The sequence below is a fragment of the Erinaceus europaeus genome, chromosome 11 (assembly GCF_950295315.1).
Source record: "Erinaceus europaeus chromosome 11, mEriEur2.1, whole genome shotgun sequence".
Lineage (NCBI taxonomy): Eukaryota > Metazoa > Chordata > Mammalia > Eulipotyphla > Erinaceidae > Erinaceus > Erinaceus europaeus.
In genome coordinates, this window is record NC_080172.1 from 37747062 (window position 1) to 37762734 (window position 15673).

At 42.1% G+C, this 15673-nt stretch overlaps 1 protein-coding gene across 8 annotated transcripts in view; it reads right to left on the reverse strand.

Annotated features, from left to right (window-relative positions):
* The window catches only part of MCC (MCC regulator of WNT signaling pathway), a 338297-nt gene that overhangs the window by 11135 nt on the left and 311489 nt on the right, over positions 1 to 15673 (reverse strand). For all 8 annotated transcript variants that reach the window (XM_060201290.1, XM_060201289.1, XM_060201287.1 and 5 more), the window contains one exon: positions 14446 to 14546. In XM_060201290.1, coding sequence (XP_060057273.1) covers positions 14446 to 14546 — 101 coding nt within the window. The remainder of the gene's footprint in view (positions 1 to 14445; positions 14547 to 15673) is intronic.

The window sequence follows — 15673 nt, forward strand, 5'->3', positions numbered from 1 at the left end:
GAGGCCTTGTGCCATGTGTAATTTTACTGCTGCAAGCCACTTTTTCATACAGAGAGAGAGAGAGACCACTGTACCAGAATTTCCTCCAGTGCCATGGCACCTCCTGTGTGGTGCCAGGTTTGAAACTAGGTCATATGCATGGCAAAGCAGGAGCTGTGCCCTGTGAACTATCTTTTGGCTTTCAAACACTACAAAGAAACAACCTTCCAGATAGACACCTGCAACACAGCAGCCATTGGCCAGCAGTTGCCAAATGAACAAGTGAAATTTGGGTGGTTTGAACTGAGCTATGCTGAGTATAAAATATACATTGGAGTTTGAATGCTTAATTAAAAAAAAACAAACAAGGATTTCCATATTTTAAAAGGATTACATGTTAAAATGGTAATGTTTTGCACTAAATATGTCATTTAAGCTTATTTCATCTGCTTTTGGAATAATAATGTGATTGCTAGGAGATTTAAAATTATACACAATAGATGGCTTGGATTTGTTTCTTATTATATTTCCAATATAGCACAAGCAAAATAATAGTTCCAGGTGTTTTCTCTGGATTCTGAGTCAGTAGGCTTGAATTGAGACCCACGTAATTTTTGTAACTCTGGTAAAATAACTTTTTGTTTTAGCTTTTTTTTTAAATAAACTAATTAATTAATTTATTTTCCTTTTTGTTGCCCTTGTTGTTTAACATTGTTGTGGTTATTAATGTCGTTGTTGTTGGATAGGACAGAAAGAAATGGAGAGAGGAGGGGAAGACAGACACCTGCAGACCTGCTTCACCGCTTGTGAAGCGACTCCCCTGCAGGTGGGGAGCCGGGGGCTCGAACTGGGATCCTTATGCAGGTCCTGGCGATTTGCACCACGTGCGCTTAACCTGCTGCGCCACCGCCCCGACTCCCTTAGCTTTTTTTTTCCACTTGATTCTATGGATATAATTCCTGTGGGTTCAGTACTCTGAATTTATGTGTACAATTACAGGTATACTTTCCTGAAGTCTATAGCCCTCTTCAAATCCTTGAAGGATGAATTAGAAAGCAGTTTATTTTGGAAATGATACCACCTATGTTCTGTTCCCTCTAGTTTCTAGTTCAAATTTGCTTTCCCTTTAGTTAAGGAAGAATTTATATGGTTTGTTTAGATAAAATGACAAGCTAACAAAGTTAAGCACTTTCCAGATGAGGTTAAAAAGGCATTGCCTTCCACTTGGCCCCTTAACAGTGATCTTTTCCTATAACATTTTCTGGACTGTCCAGAACTGTGGGATTCTTTCCTTGTCTTCTTGCTCCCAGCTCTATGGGATATATAGGTCTTGAATGTACATCTAACTAACAAAGGAATGTTTAGGTTTGTCTCTTCCTCCAGACTTGAAAGCCCTTCCTGGACATAAAAGCTACAACTTTTACTCTAAACACACATGAAGCATTTGTTGTTTTTAAATGAAACACAACCCGATACAGTGGCACAAGCACAGGGACTCTGAGATAGACTTGTGGTGGCTGCCAATGAACAAGTAGGACCCAGCGACATAGGGCTTCATGCACTGCCAACTGCCTGCGCTTTGGAAGGAGGGCTCTTGAGCAATCAGGGAGGTTGACTTCTCCCGGATATAAAGGCCCGCAGCTGCTCTTTAATCAAAAAGTCAAAAAGCAGGGGCTGGGGGTCCATGGGCAGGAGCCAGGCTTGGTGAGATAACGAGTGACTTTGCAGCTATAATCAGACCCAACCGCAGGGAGTCACAGTCATGAAGCCACAAGGCTGGTATTTCTTAGCAATTAGAATTAGTCATTGAGAGAATTGTCTACATATGTGGTTCCTCTTTCCCTTACCTTCCACTTGCTCCTTTACCCCAACCAGGGCTCTTTCTGAAACTGCTTGCTGAGGTCAGTGACTGTCTTGGCAGTGTTGCCACACCTAAAAGTCCCCCAGTCTTATTGCCAGCATAGCTCTTCTCTCCTGAGTATTTGAATCCTTCCTGCCTCACTGGCTGTTCCTTTTCTTCAGCATTGACTCCTGCCCTTTGTCTCCTAATCCGGGAGTTATTTAGAACTTAAGTGGGACAAGGTTTTTTTTTTTTTTTTTTTTTTGAGACAGAGAAATTGAGAGGGGATGAAGACATAGGGAGAGAGAGAAACACTTGTAGACTTGCTTCATTGCTTGTGATACCCCCCCCCCCCAAATACCCTGGGGAGCAGGGACTTAAACCTGGATCCTTGCACATGGTAATATTTGTGCTCAACTAGGTGTGCCACTGCCTCAGGATGAGATTCTATATCCTACCCTTTTCCGATGATCTCCATTCCCATTTATTTCCCTTATATTCAGTTTTCCAAATCTTTACCATGCCTTGGATCCCTGGACTTAACTATTGGGTTGTCATGATGTGCTTTTCCTATGCAAAAATTTAGTCATGACTTTTCTGATAACCCAATATTTGGCATCCCCAATTACATAAATTTAAAGAAGGGTCCTGAAATTAGTGCAGCCTGGAATGTTCCTGTGACCACGGAATGTGAGCTCAGACCTACAGGGATACAGAGGTTAGATAGACTCCTTGCTGAATATGGGCCCCAGATCAAATTGATGGGGTTTACTGTTAATAATATTTATACACTTTCCCCCACATTTGGGGGTACTTTCTTCCCTGATCTAGCTTTCTAGTCCTTTTTCCAACTATGACACCATCTCCCCAGACAATACCTTGCGTCCACCTGCATGTTAGCTATCAGACTCAGGCAAAAACTAGTAGTCATGGGCCCCTTAGAATATACCTAAAATAGATCTACTAGCTTTTTCCAAAATTGAGACCCCAAATCTTCAACTGCAATATTCTTTCCTTTAGGTTCATGATTAGTCAACAATTTGTTCTGCTTTATATCTTAACTCTTTTTCATCCACCAGGTTCCAGATGCTACCATGGTGTCAACATGACTTCCCTTGGCAGATGAGCCCACTAATGTGTCCTGGAGCACCACTTCCCCAGATCCCTGCCCCACTAGGGAAAGAGAGAGACAGGCTGGGGTTATGGATCAACCTGCCAAAGCCCATGTTCAGCAGGGAAGCAAATACAGAAGCCAGACCTTCATCTTCTATAACCCACAATGATCCTGGGTCTATACTCCCACAGGGTTAAAGAATAGGAAAGCTATCAGGGGAGGGATGGGATATGAAGCTCTGGTGGTGGAAATTGCACCCCTCTTATCCTATGGTATTGCATTTCCTTTTTATAAATAAATAAATAAGTAAAAAAATAATGCATGAGATAACCTTGAAAAATAAAATAAAATAAGATAGTACAAAACTCTGGTGGTGGTAACTGTATGGAATTTTACCCCTATTATCTAAAAATTTTGTGAGTCAGTATTAAATCACTAATAAAAAAAAAATCGAAGCTCTAAAAAAAAAAAAGTTCAAAGAACTTTGTAGGTCATCTCCCAGAAGCATTTTTTCTTCCTACCAGCAGATGGCAGCGTGTCATTCAGCTTGAGTCAGCCCGACCTCCACAGCCATCCAACACAAACTCCCCGGCCTTGAACCTGTGTCCTTCCGCATTGTAATGTGCAATCTGCCAGCTCTCATCTTGTTGTTTCTGCCACTGCCATCCTCCAGCTCATGTGGCCATCATTTCTGACTGAGACAACTGCTGGGCCTCCTGATCATTCTCTACTTTACTTCTGCATTTCTCTAACCCAATTTTCAAGAGCAGCCAGAGTAAAAATATAAAAATTGAGCAATCAGGGAGTCCGAATGCTCCTGGATATAAAGGTAACTATATATATTTTTTTGACAGAAGTAGCAGTAAGATGTTGCTATAGGACTGGTGATAGAACTCACCTACAGGGTGCCTGTTTTGACATGCAATCTGGGTTCATTGAGGAAAATTTCAGTTTTGTGGCACCATTCTCTCTGCCTCTGTCCTTCTATCTGTCCAGGGAGGTGGTACAGTGGATAAGTTATTGGACTCTCAAGTCATTTGAGTTTGATATTCCTCTTTCTCACAAATAAATTTTTTTTTTTCTTTTTCTACCAGAGCGGAGAACTGAACCTGGGACCTTGGAGCCTCAAGCAAGAGAGTCTCTTTGCATAAACATTCTGCTATCTACCCCTGCCCTTTAAATAACAATAACCTTTAAATAACAATAACAACTTTTCAGTGGCTTTCCTGTGATTATGTTTCTTTCCTTTTTTTTTTTAAGATTTTATTTATTTATGAGAAAAATAGAGAAAGAACAAAGAACCAGATACATGTGCTGCTGAGGATCGAACTAGGGACCTCATGCTTGAGAGTCCAAAGCTTTATCACTGTGCCACCTCCCAGACCACTAAATATGTTTCTTGCCTAGGAATAACCTCTGTCTTGTCCCAAGGCATGCCTGTCTCAGCCTGTGGTGGTGAGGACCCTGGTGTACTCTTTCACTCTGCCTTTATAAGATCCTTAAAAAATTTTTTTTTTAATTATATTTATTTATTGGATTGAGACAGGTAGAAATTGACAGGGGAGAAGGAGATAGAGACAGAGAGGCACCTGCAGTCATGCTTCACCACTCGCAAAGCTTTTCTCCTACAGGTGGGGACCAGGGGCTTGAACCTGTGTCCTTGCGCATTGTAACGTGCAATCAACCAGGTGTGCCACCAGCTGACCCCTGTAAGATCCTTTATGAAAGCTTCCCCTCTGAGTTTGTGGAACATGGGGGAGAACTACAAGAAAACTTACTTACCCAAGCAAAACCACGACAACCTCTTGAATGAATATCAGTTTTTTAAATTAATTAATTAATTAATTTTTTTGCCCCCAGGGTTATGCTGGGGCTCGGTACCTGCACTATGAGTTCACTGCTCCTGGAGGCTATTTTTCCCTTTTGTTGTCCTTGTTTATCATTGTTATTGTTATTGCTGTCATTGTTGTTGGATAGCACAGAGAGAAATGGAGAGAGGAGGGGAAGACACAGGGGGAGAGAAAGACAGACACCTGCAGACCTGCTTCACTGCTTGTGAAGGGACTCCCTGCAGGTGGGGAGCCAGGGGCTTGAACCAGGATCCTTAAGCCAGTCCTTGCACTTCATGCCATGTGCGTTTAACCAGCTGTGCTACTGCCCAGTGCCCGAGTGTCAGTTTTTCTTATTTTTTATTTTAATGTTTTGGTTTTTTAATATTTATTTATTTTCCCTTTTGTTGCTCTTGTTGTTTAACATTGCTGTGGTTATTGATGTCATTGTTGTTGGATAGCACAGAGAGAGAAATGGAAAGAGGAGGGGAAAACAGAGAGAGGGAGAGAAAGACAGACACCTGCAGACCTGCTTCACCACCTGTGAAGCGACTCCCCTACAGGTGGGGAGCCGGGGGCTTGAACCGGGATCCTTATGCTGGTCCTTGCACTTTGCGCCACGTGTGCCACTGCCCGACTCCCTGAGTGTCAGTTTTTAACTGTACCCTTTGAGACCCTGGAGCTTAGTAACTGTTTATGTGACAATAAACTCACAGGCACAGTTGGGACTCCACTAATGTCCTGCAGATCCCTGTGCTTGTATGGATCTCTCAGCACAAATTCCAGAGCCTGATTGCTGTTATAAATCAGCCAAATGTGAAGAATCAGCAAGTGCAACTTTAATAAAATGGCACCTTTTCAAGTAATGATCCTACTAATAAAACAGTAAAGATTCTGCGGCTTGTTTGCTCAGTGGGGCCTTCTTTGAGATTACCCCACCCCCAGTTTCTCGTAATTTCATTCTAATGTTTGGAGGGCTGACCTCATCCTAAAGGAGACACTGGACCCTCTCTGTCTCCCCAAGAATATGATGGAGAGGGGACTGTCAGCTCCCAAGTGCCAGCAAAAACAAGATTGGTGTCTGGAAGTTCCCTTTTCTTATCTGAACTGTTATAGCTCTCTTTGCTGGAAAGTTTGCTCAGCTAAGTTTGACTTGGCCCAAGAGTACAAGAAGCACTTGAGATGGAAAGAGAGTTTGGCAGTGCATAGGTTGTACAAGCCCCTAAGACTGAACACCTGCTCATGCAGATGGGCTTGATGGTAGCCTGGCAGCCCAGTAGCCAAAAAAAAAAAAAAAAAAAAAAAAATCACAACACACATCCATGCGGGTAGAGGGAGTGGGATTAGACCAGATGGGAGTCCCATCCTAAGTGTGTGACTGCCTGGAGTCCTGGTATTGTTTCCAACAGGTGGTTATTTAGGGTCAGATATACTTGCAGGACTGGGTGGCGTGGGCTCTTTGAGGCTGACACACAGCTTGGTGAGGGAGGTGAGACTAGGACAGTCCTGATACAGGGTCACAAGACCCCTCCTGGGAGCAGCTGGTCTTCACTGATCTCCTTCCCCTCTTCCACCTCCACCTCTACTTTTCAGTATAGATGCTGTGTTCACGGTGCTGATGGCTGGAGTAAATATTTCAGAAAACACCAAGATTTCCTTAACTGCTTTCTCTCCTTAGCTTAGTGATTTAATACCTTCAAAGAAGGTAGCTATTTCCACTTGATTTTCAGAAAGTAAAAGGTCCCTGAGCCTCAGGTGGACTGTATTTTATACTCTCATGAAGTGATTATCCCAGTCCCTAAGCTGTACTTACAGTATAATTGTGTTATTTTCCTTTTTCCTGTTGCCCAGTTGGGATCCTTCTTGGCGTTGTACCTGTGGGTTGTGATTAGAAATCCATGCCTAACTCTTTTAAGGCTGGTTATTGGAACACCACTGTGGCTGACAGTAGAAATAAAATCTATTGAGCTTCCACATTTTGGCACTGTTACTAATCTTTTGTTGATTGTTAAGTGTTAGTTTAATTCCACTGTGGTCTGAGAAGATGCTTGGGATGATTTCAGTGCTCTTGAATAGGCTGATGCTGTCTTTGTGGCCTAACATATGGTCTATCCTTGAGAATGATCCATGTGGATTTGAGTAAAATGTGTATTCCAGTTTCTTGGGATGAATGACTCTGAAAATGTCCAATAGTTCTAGTTTATCTATCTCTTCATTTAGCTCCCTTATGTCTTTACTGATTTTCTTCCTGGATGATCTGTCAAGTTGAGATAGTGGGGTGTTGAAGTCCCCTACTATGATTGTGTTACTGTTAATATATTGCTATAGCTCTTTCAGTAGAAGTTTGATGTATTTAGATGGCTTCTCATTGGGTGCATAGATATTAATAATTGTTAAATCCTCTTGACTGACTGATCCTCTGAGCATTAAGTAGTGTCCATTCCTATCTTTTTTAATCTTATGTATTTTAAAGTCTATCATGTCAGATATGAGAATAGCTGTTCCTGCCCTTTTTTGTGGGCCATTGGCTTGAATGATAGTTTTCCATCCTTTCACTTTAAGTCTGCTAAAGCAGTCCTAAGAGGGAAGTTCATAGCTATACAAGCACACATTAGGAAACAAGAAAAGGCACAAATAAACAGCCTGATTGCACATCTTAAAGACCTAGAAGAAGAACAACAAAGGAACCCTAAAGCAACCAGAAGGACAGAAATTACTAAAGTTAGGGCAGAAATAAATAACATTGAGAATAGGAAAACCATACAAAAGATCAATGAAAGTAAATGTTGGTTCTTCGAAAGAGTAAACAAAATCGACAAACCTTTAGCCAGACTCACAAAACAAAAAAGGGAGAAGACCCAAATAAATCGGATAGTAAATGAAAGAGGAGATATCACAACAGACACTGCAGAAATTCAACATATCATGCGAGGCTTCTATGAACAACTATATGCCACCAAGTTAGAGAACCTGGAAGAAATGAATGATTTCCTAGATACCTACCAACTTCCAAAACTAAGTAAAGAGGAAGTGGATAACATGAACAGGCCCATCACAGCTAATGAAATTGAAACAGTTATCAAAAATCTTCCCAAAAATAAAAGTCCTGGACCAGATGGTTTTACAAATGAATTCTACAAAACTTTCAAAGAAGAACTAATACCTCTACTTTTAAAAGTCTTCCAGAAGATTGAAGACACTGGAATACTCCCTGCCAGCTTCTATGAAGCCAACATCACCCTGATACCAAAAGCAGACAGGGACACAACCAAAAAAGAAAACTAGAGACCAATATCTCTGATGAACATAGATGCGAAAATATTGAACAAAATTCTAGCCAACCGGATACAGCAGTATATCAAAAAGATTGTTCATCATGACCAAGTGGGGTTTATCCCAGGCATGCAAGGTTGGTTTCATATACGTAAATCAATCAACAAGATCCACCACATCAACAAAAGCAAGACCAAAAACCACATGGTCATATCAATAGATGCAGAGAAAGCCTTTGACAAAATACAACATCCCTTTATGATCAAAACACTAAAAAAAATAGGAATAGATGGAAAATTCCTGAAGATAGTGGAGTCTATATATAGCAAACCTACAGCCAACATCATACTCAATGGTGAAAAACTGGAAGCATTTCCCCTCAGATCAGGTACTAGACAGGGCTGCCCACTATCACCATTACTATTCAACATAGTGTTGGAAGTTCTTGCCATAGCAATCAGGCAGGAGCAAGGAGTTAAAGGAATACAGATTGGAAGAGAAGAAGTCAAACTCTCCTTATTTGCAGATGACATGATAGTATACATGGAAAAACCTAAGGAATCTAGCAAAAAGCTTTTGGAAATCATCAGGCAATACAGTAATGTGTCAGGCTTTAAAATTAACATTCAAAACTCAGTGGCATTCCTCTATGCAAATACTAAGTTAGAAGAAATTGAAATCCAGAAATCAGTTCCTTTTTCTATAGCAACAAAAACAATAAAATATCTAGGAGTAAACCTAACCAAAGAAGTGAAAGACTTGTATACTGAAAATTATGAGTCACTACTCAAAGAAATTGAAAAAGACACAAAGAAATGGAAAGATATTCCATGCTCATGGGTTGGAAGAATTAACATCATCAAAATGAATATATTACCCAGAGCCATCTACAAATTTAATGCTATCCCCATCAAGATCCCAAGCACATTTTTTAGGAGAATAGAAAAAATGCTACAAATGTTTATCTGGAACCAGAAAAGACCTAGAATTGCCAAAACAATCTTGAGAAAAAAGAACAGAACCGGAGGCATCACACTGCCAGATCTCAAACTATATTATAGGGCCATTGTCATCAAAACTGCTTGGTACTGGAACATGAACAGACACACTGACCAGTGGAATAGAATTGAGAGCCCAGAAATGAGGCCCCACACCTATGGACATCTAATCTTTGACAAAGGGGCCCAGACTATTACATGGGGAAAGCAGAGTCTCTTCAACAAATGGTGTTGGAAACAATGGGTTGAAACATGCAGAAGAATGAAGCTGAATCACTGTATTTCACCAAATACAAAAGTAAATTCCAAGTGGATCAAGGACTTGGATGTTAGACCAGAAACTATCAGATACTTAGAGGAAAATATAGGAAGAACTTTTTTCCGCATAAATTTTAAAGACATTTTCAATGAAACGAATCCAATTACAAGGAAGACTAAGGCAAGTATAAACCTATGGGACTACATCAAATTAAAAAGCTTCTTCACAGCAAAAGAAACCACTACCCAAATCAAGAGACCCCTCACAGAATGGGAGAAGATCTTTACATGCCATACATCAGATAAGAGTTTAATAACCAACATATATAAAGAGCTTACCAGACTCAACAACAAGACAACAAATAACCCCATCCAAAAATGGGGGGAGGAATTGGACAGAATATTCACCACAGAAGAGATCCAAAAGGCTGAGAAACACATGAAAAAATGCTCCAAGTCTCTGATTGTCAGAGAAATGCAAATCAAGACAACAATGAGATATCACTTCACTCCTGTGAGAATGTCACACATCAGAAAAGGTAACAGCAGCAAATGCTGGAAAGGATGTGGGGTCAAAGGAACCCTCCTGCACTGCTGGTGGGAATGTCAATTGGTCCAACCTCTGTGGAGAACAGTCTGGAGAACTCTCAGAAGGCTAGAAATGGACTTACCCTATGACCCTGCAATTCCCCTCCTGGGGATATATCCTAAGGAACCCAACACATCCATCCAAAAAAATCTGTGTACACATATGTTCTTGGCAGCACAATTTGTAATAGCCAAAACCTGGAAGCAACCCAGGTGTCCAACAACAGATGAGTGGCTGAGCAAGTTGTGGTATATATACACAATGGAATACTACTCAGCTGTAAAAAATGGTGACTTCACCGTTTTCAGCCGATCTTGGATGGACCTTGAAAAAATCATGTTGAGTGAAATAAGTCAGAAACAGAAGGATGAATATGGGATGATCTCACTCTCAGGCCGAAGTTGAAAAACAAGATTAGAAAAGAAAACACAAGTCGAACCTGAAATGGAATTGGAGTATTACACCAAAGTAAAAGACTCTGGGGTGGGTGGGTGGGTGGGGAGAATACAGGTCCATGAAAAATGATGAATGAAATAGTGGGGGTTGTATTGCTAAATGGGAATCTGGGGAATGTTATGCATGTAAAAAAAAAAAAAAGAAGTAGAAACGCAAAGCAGAAATTGACTGAGTTTGGAGTATGGCACCAAAGTAAGAAAGCAGAAGTATACTAGAGTTTGCAGTGAGTACCTCCCTAATACTTCCTCTCCACTTTTCCAAGCTTTGGGTCCATGATTGCTCAACAATTTCTTTGGCTTTGTATGTTAACTCTCTTTTCAGTCACCAGGTTCCAGGTGTCATCAGGATGCCGGCCAGACTTCCCTGGATTGAAGACACCACCAATGTGTCCTGGAGCTCAGCTTCCCCAGAGACCCATCCTACTAGGGAAAGAGAGAGGCAGACTGGGAGTATGGATCGACCAGTCAACGCCCATGTTCAGCGAGGAAGCAATTACAGAAGCCAGACCTTCTACCTTCTGCAACCCTCAATGACCCTGGGTCCATGCTCCCAGAGGGATAGAGAATGGGAAAGCTATCGGGGAAGGGGGTGGGATATGGAGATTGGGCGGTGGGAATTGTGTGGAGTTTTACCCCTCCTACCCTATGGTTTTGTTAATTAATCCTTTTTTAAATAAAAAAAAAAAATAGATGCAAAAAAAAAAAAAAAAAAGAAATAAAATCTATTTCCGTCTAGTCAGCAGAACCTGTCTCCTACAAGTGCCAGCGAAGGAAGGCCTCTGAGGTTTGGGGAATTTGAACAATGTAGAGGCCTAGTTTACAGATACTGTATCCACATGGCTCCCTGTTGGAAGCAGGGAGTGGGGTTGCATCCTGCCTTGCTGACACAGTCATGCTGTCAGGATTTGTTGGGCACATTTTTCTATGCTGCTTTTCTCTTCCTGCCTCAAGCAAAGCAATTACAATCTAATCACATGGACAGAGGTGCTGGCAGTGTAAAAACAGAGCTGTTAGAACTTGGAAGAAAAGCCAAAAGTGACAGTGAGTGAGTCAGGAGGGGGCTGAAGCTTTCCAGAAGGCAGCCTTTTCCACTTTCTTGCTATGAAATAGCTCTGCCCACCAAGATAGTGAACTGAGAGCATACTCAGGAGGAGGGACAGTTAAAGCATCTGGAAATGATGAGGAACATATTCTGTTTTTTTTTTTTTTAAGAGTGATCTGATAAAGAGCAGGATGCTCAACATAAGGTTCCAAGTTTGATCCCTGGAATTGCATGTGCCAGAGTGATTTTCTGGTGTCCTCATTCATTCTCTCTCTCTCTCGTTTTTATTTTTAATATTTTTAATTTTTATTTTATTATTATTATTTTAACATTTATTTATTCCCTTTTGTTGCCCTTGTTATTTTATTGTTGTTGTTATTGTTGTCGTTGTTGTTGAATAGGACAGAGAGAAATGGAGAGAGGAGAGGAAGACAGAGAGGGGAGAGAAAGATAGATACCTGCAGACCTGCTTCACCATATGTGAAGCAACTCTCCTGCAGGTGGGGAGCCAGGGGCTCAAACTGGGATCCTTACGCTGGTCCTTGCACTTTGTGTCATCTGCACTTAACCCACTGTGCTACCGCCCGACTCCCAGTATATTTTTAATCTTTATTCATTGAAAAGACACAGCCAGAAATTGATAGAGGAAGGGGATTAAGTGCACATGGCATGTAAGGATCCAGGTTTGTGCCCTGGCTCCACCTGTGGGGGGAGGGGGCGCGCGGGCGGCACTTCACAAGTAGTGAAGCAGGTCTTTTCCTCCTCTCTAGATTTCTCTCCATCCTATATCATCAACGACAGCAATAACAACAACAATGATGAACAACAAGGGCAACAAAAGGGAAAAAATAGCCTCCAGGAACAGTGGCACCGATTTCTAGAGATAACCCTGGAGGCAAAAATTTTAAAAAAGTAGAATCTATGTTTTGTTTTTTAACTTTTTATGATAGTAATTATTACTTTATTGCCACCAGGACTATCCCTGGGGCTGGGTGCCCGCACTATGAATCCATCATTATTTTCCTCTCTTTCTTTCCCTTTCTTTCTTTCTTTCTTTCACTCTCTTTCTTTCTTTCTTTCTTTCTTTCATTTTTATTAGATAGGACAGATAGAAATTGAGAGGGGAGGGGGAGGTAAGGAGAAAGAAAGAGAGACACCTAAAAGCAGCTTCACCCCTCAGGGAGTGGGGGCTCAAACCCAGGTCTTTGTACACGGCAATGTGTTTAACTTTTTATTATTTATTTTAAATAGAGAAATTGAGAGAAGAGAGATAGAAAGGGAGAGAAAGAGATACCTGCAGCACTACTTCATTACTTATAAAGCATGCCCACTTGCGGGTGGGGACCAGGGTCTTGAACCCAGGTTCTTGTGCACTCTGCACACCACCAGCTGGCCCTCCATTTAAATGTTTAATCTGGCTAATAGGGCCAAGGAGAAAGCTTAGCCTGGTAGAGCACCAGCTTGAATGTCTGAAGTCTCAAGAGGCCACAGGCTCAATCCAAGTGGTATCTTATGCCAGAATTTAGCAATGTTCTGGTCCCCTCTCCTCATCTCTGTCCACTCTCATTATCTCTCAACTAACTAAATAAATTGATCTTTTAAAAAAAAAATTGGTGACTAGAACCTTTAAAATTCTCTTTGTGATGTGCAGTACCTTTCTATCAGTCAGCTTTGCTCTATAACAGAATGCAAAGAGGTAAAATGAGTGTGAGGAGTACAGCTATGGAAGAAAGATGATGAACATCAGCATCTGGTCTCCCTGCAGGAGAGAGAGAATGGAGGGGAAGCAAAACTGGGATAACAGAGGGAAACATGTCCAAAACTGAATACATACGTGTGGCCTTCTGAGAGGGAAAGCATTCCTGCCGAGGCTGGAAACAAGGCAAAGAGACCTGTTTCCCACACACACACAAACCTTTTCACTGAGTAGGGATGCATGCAGTGAGGCTGTGTATGTAAAGTGCTGACTCTGTTTGCCAGAGTGAAGGGTCTAGTATTTTTATTTATTTATTTATTTATTTATTATTTTGCCGTCAGGGTTATTGCTGGGGCTTGGTGCTAGCACCACAAATCCACTGCTCTTGGTGGCCATTTTTCATTTTTATTGGGTAGGACAGAGAGAAATTGAGAGGGGAGGGGAAGATAGGGAGGGAGAGAGAAAGATAGACACCTGCAAGCCTGTTTCACCACTTATGAAGCGACTCCCTCTGCAGTTAGAGAGCCTGGGACTTGAACCTTGATCCTAGTGCTTCGTACTATGTGCGCTTAACCTGGTGCACCACCGCCTGCCCTCCAGAGAGACCTGTTTTCATCATCACCACTTAACATTGTCTCAAAGGTTCTTGATGAGGAACAACAACTAAAAAAAAAAGACTACATATATATATATATATTCCCTTTTGTTGCCCTTTTTTATTGTTGTTGTAGTTATTACTGTTGTTGTTATTGATGTTGTCATTGTTAGATAGGACAGAAAGAAATGGAGAGGAGGGAAAGACAGAGAGGGGGAGAGAAAGATAGACACCTGCAGACCTGCTTCACAGCCTCTGAAGTGAAGACTTTTTCTTTTCTTTTTTTTATATATTTATTTTCCCTTTTGTTGCCCTTGTTGTTTTTCATTGTTGTTGTAGTTACTGTTATTGTTGATGTCATCATTGTTAGATAGAACAGAGAGAAATGGAGAGAGGAAGGGAAGACAGAGAGGGGGAGAGAAAGAAAGACACACCTGCAGACACAGCCTGTGAAGCAACTCCCCTGCAGTTGGGGAGCCTGGGGCTCAAACCAGGATCCTTATAGCGGTCCTTGCACTACTGCCCAACTCCCCAGACTTTTTCTATATGCAGGTGAAATAACTATCTCTTTTCATCACAACCTTTAAAGTCCCAATAAGTTTCTCCAGTCTAGCTCCCAAGGTCTGGGAAAGAGGACACATCAGCCCCTCCTCCTGCCCAGGGAGGCCTAGAATGATCCATGAAGAGCTAACAAGAACAGCAGCTAAGGGGATGCAGAACAATTATAAATATGCCCCTCCTGGAATATTCCTCCTGGGGGTGGAGGAAGGTGCTTACCTGCGGATGGCATTGGCAAACTCTGCAGCCAGTTCAGTGTCACTGCAAGTAGTCCTCAGTTCAGCCAGTGACAGAGGTGGGGAGGTGGTGTCGGCACATTCCTGGGGACATTGAGCACACTATTGTCAGCCTGAGATCATAGGAGCATGTGTGGGAGGTGAATATCACAGTCATCCTCGCCTCCTGGTACTTGTAACACCCAGTTTTGGGCTGTGATTTTCTAGTGTGCTCTGAGCACTCAGGGGGCCCCAAGCACCAGCTGAGTACTGCCTAATACGTATGTATTTAACTACTGTGTCATCTCAGGGCAGATTCTATCATTGGTCTTGCTTCACTAGAGAGAAGGGAAAGATAGGGAAGGAGAAAGAGCAGCACTGCTTCACCACTTGCAAAGCTTCCCCCTGCAGGTGGGGACTGGGGGCTCAAAACCAGGTCTTAGTACACTGAAACATGTGTGCTCAACCAGATGCACCACCACCTGCCTCCCTTCTCTCTCCATCCTTCCCTCCCTTTTTCTATCTCCTCCTTCCCTCTCAATTTCTCTCTGTTGCTATCCAATAAATAAACTAAAAAAGGGTGAGAGAGAACTAAGGCATAGAGATGCTACAAGCCCAGTTTTGCCTAAAAACATTCAAATGAGAAGTGAAGCCCAACTAACTGCTCCAGACGGGCGCTCTTCTCTACTAGGCAAAGGCTCTAGTGATTCATGAAAGACAAGTGGGGAATACACATAGGATAATTGGCCCAGCCTACTTCTCCTTGGGAGAGCACAGTCTTTTCTGAGTTTATGAGCTTTATAGTGATCAGTGTGAGCATCTAGAAGATTAAGTAAAGGAGGAGGAAGACAAACACCTCCCACCCCATTAGATCTTAGCATTGAGTGGGAACCTTGACATTATCAGAACAGATTCTCATTTATAGGTGGAACACAGGACTCCTGAGTTAGGACTCCTAAGTTAGCCTCTCGGTAGACATTTGCTGAGGAGTAATACCTGCAAACGAGGCTTGGAGAGATAGCTTACCTGCAAGGGCACCTGTTGTGCCATGCATGCAACCCGGGTTAGAGACCAGTCCCTCACCATCTGGGGGGTTCAGTGTTGTGGTGTCTTTCCCTCTCTCCCTCTCTTTGTCTCGTGAAGCCTTGGAGTTAACAAAAACCCTGCAAATACTGCAGGAGAGGAAATGTGAGCAGAAAGTCCCAGTAGGAAGGGACGAGGTCCACAAAGCA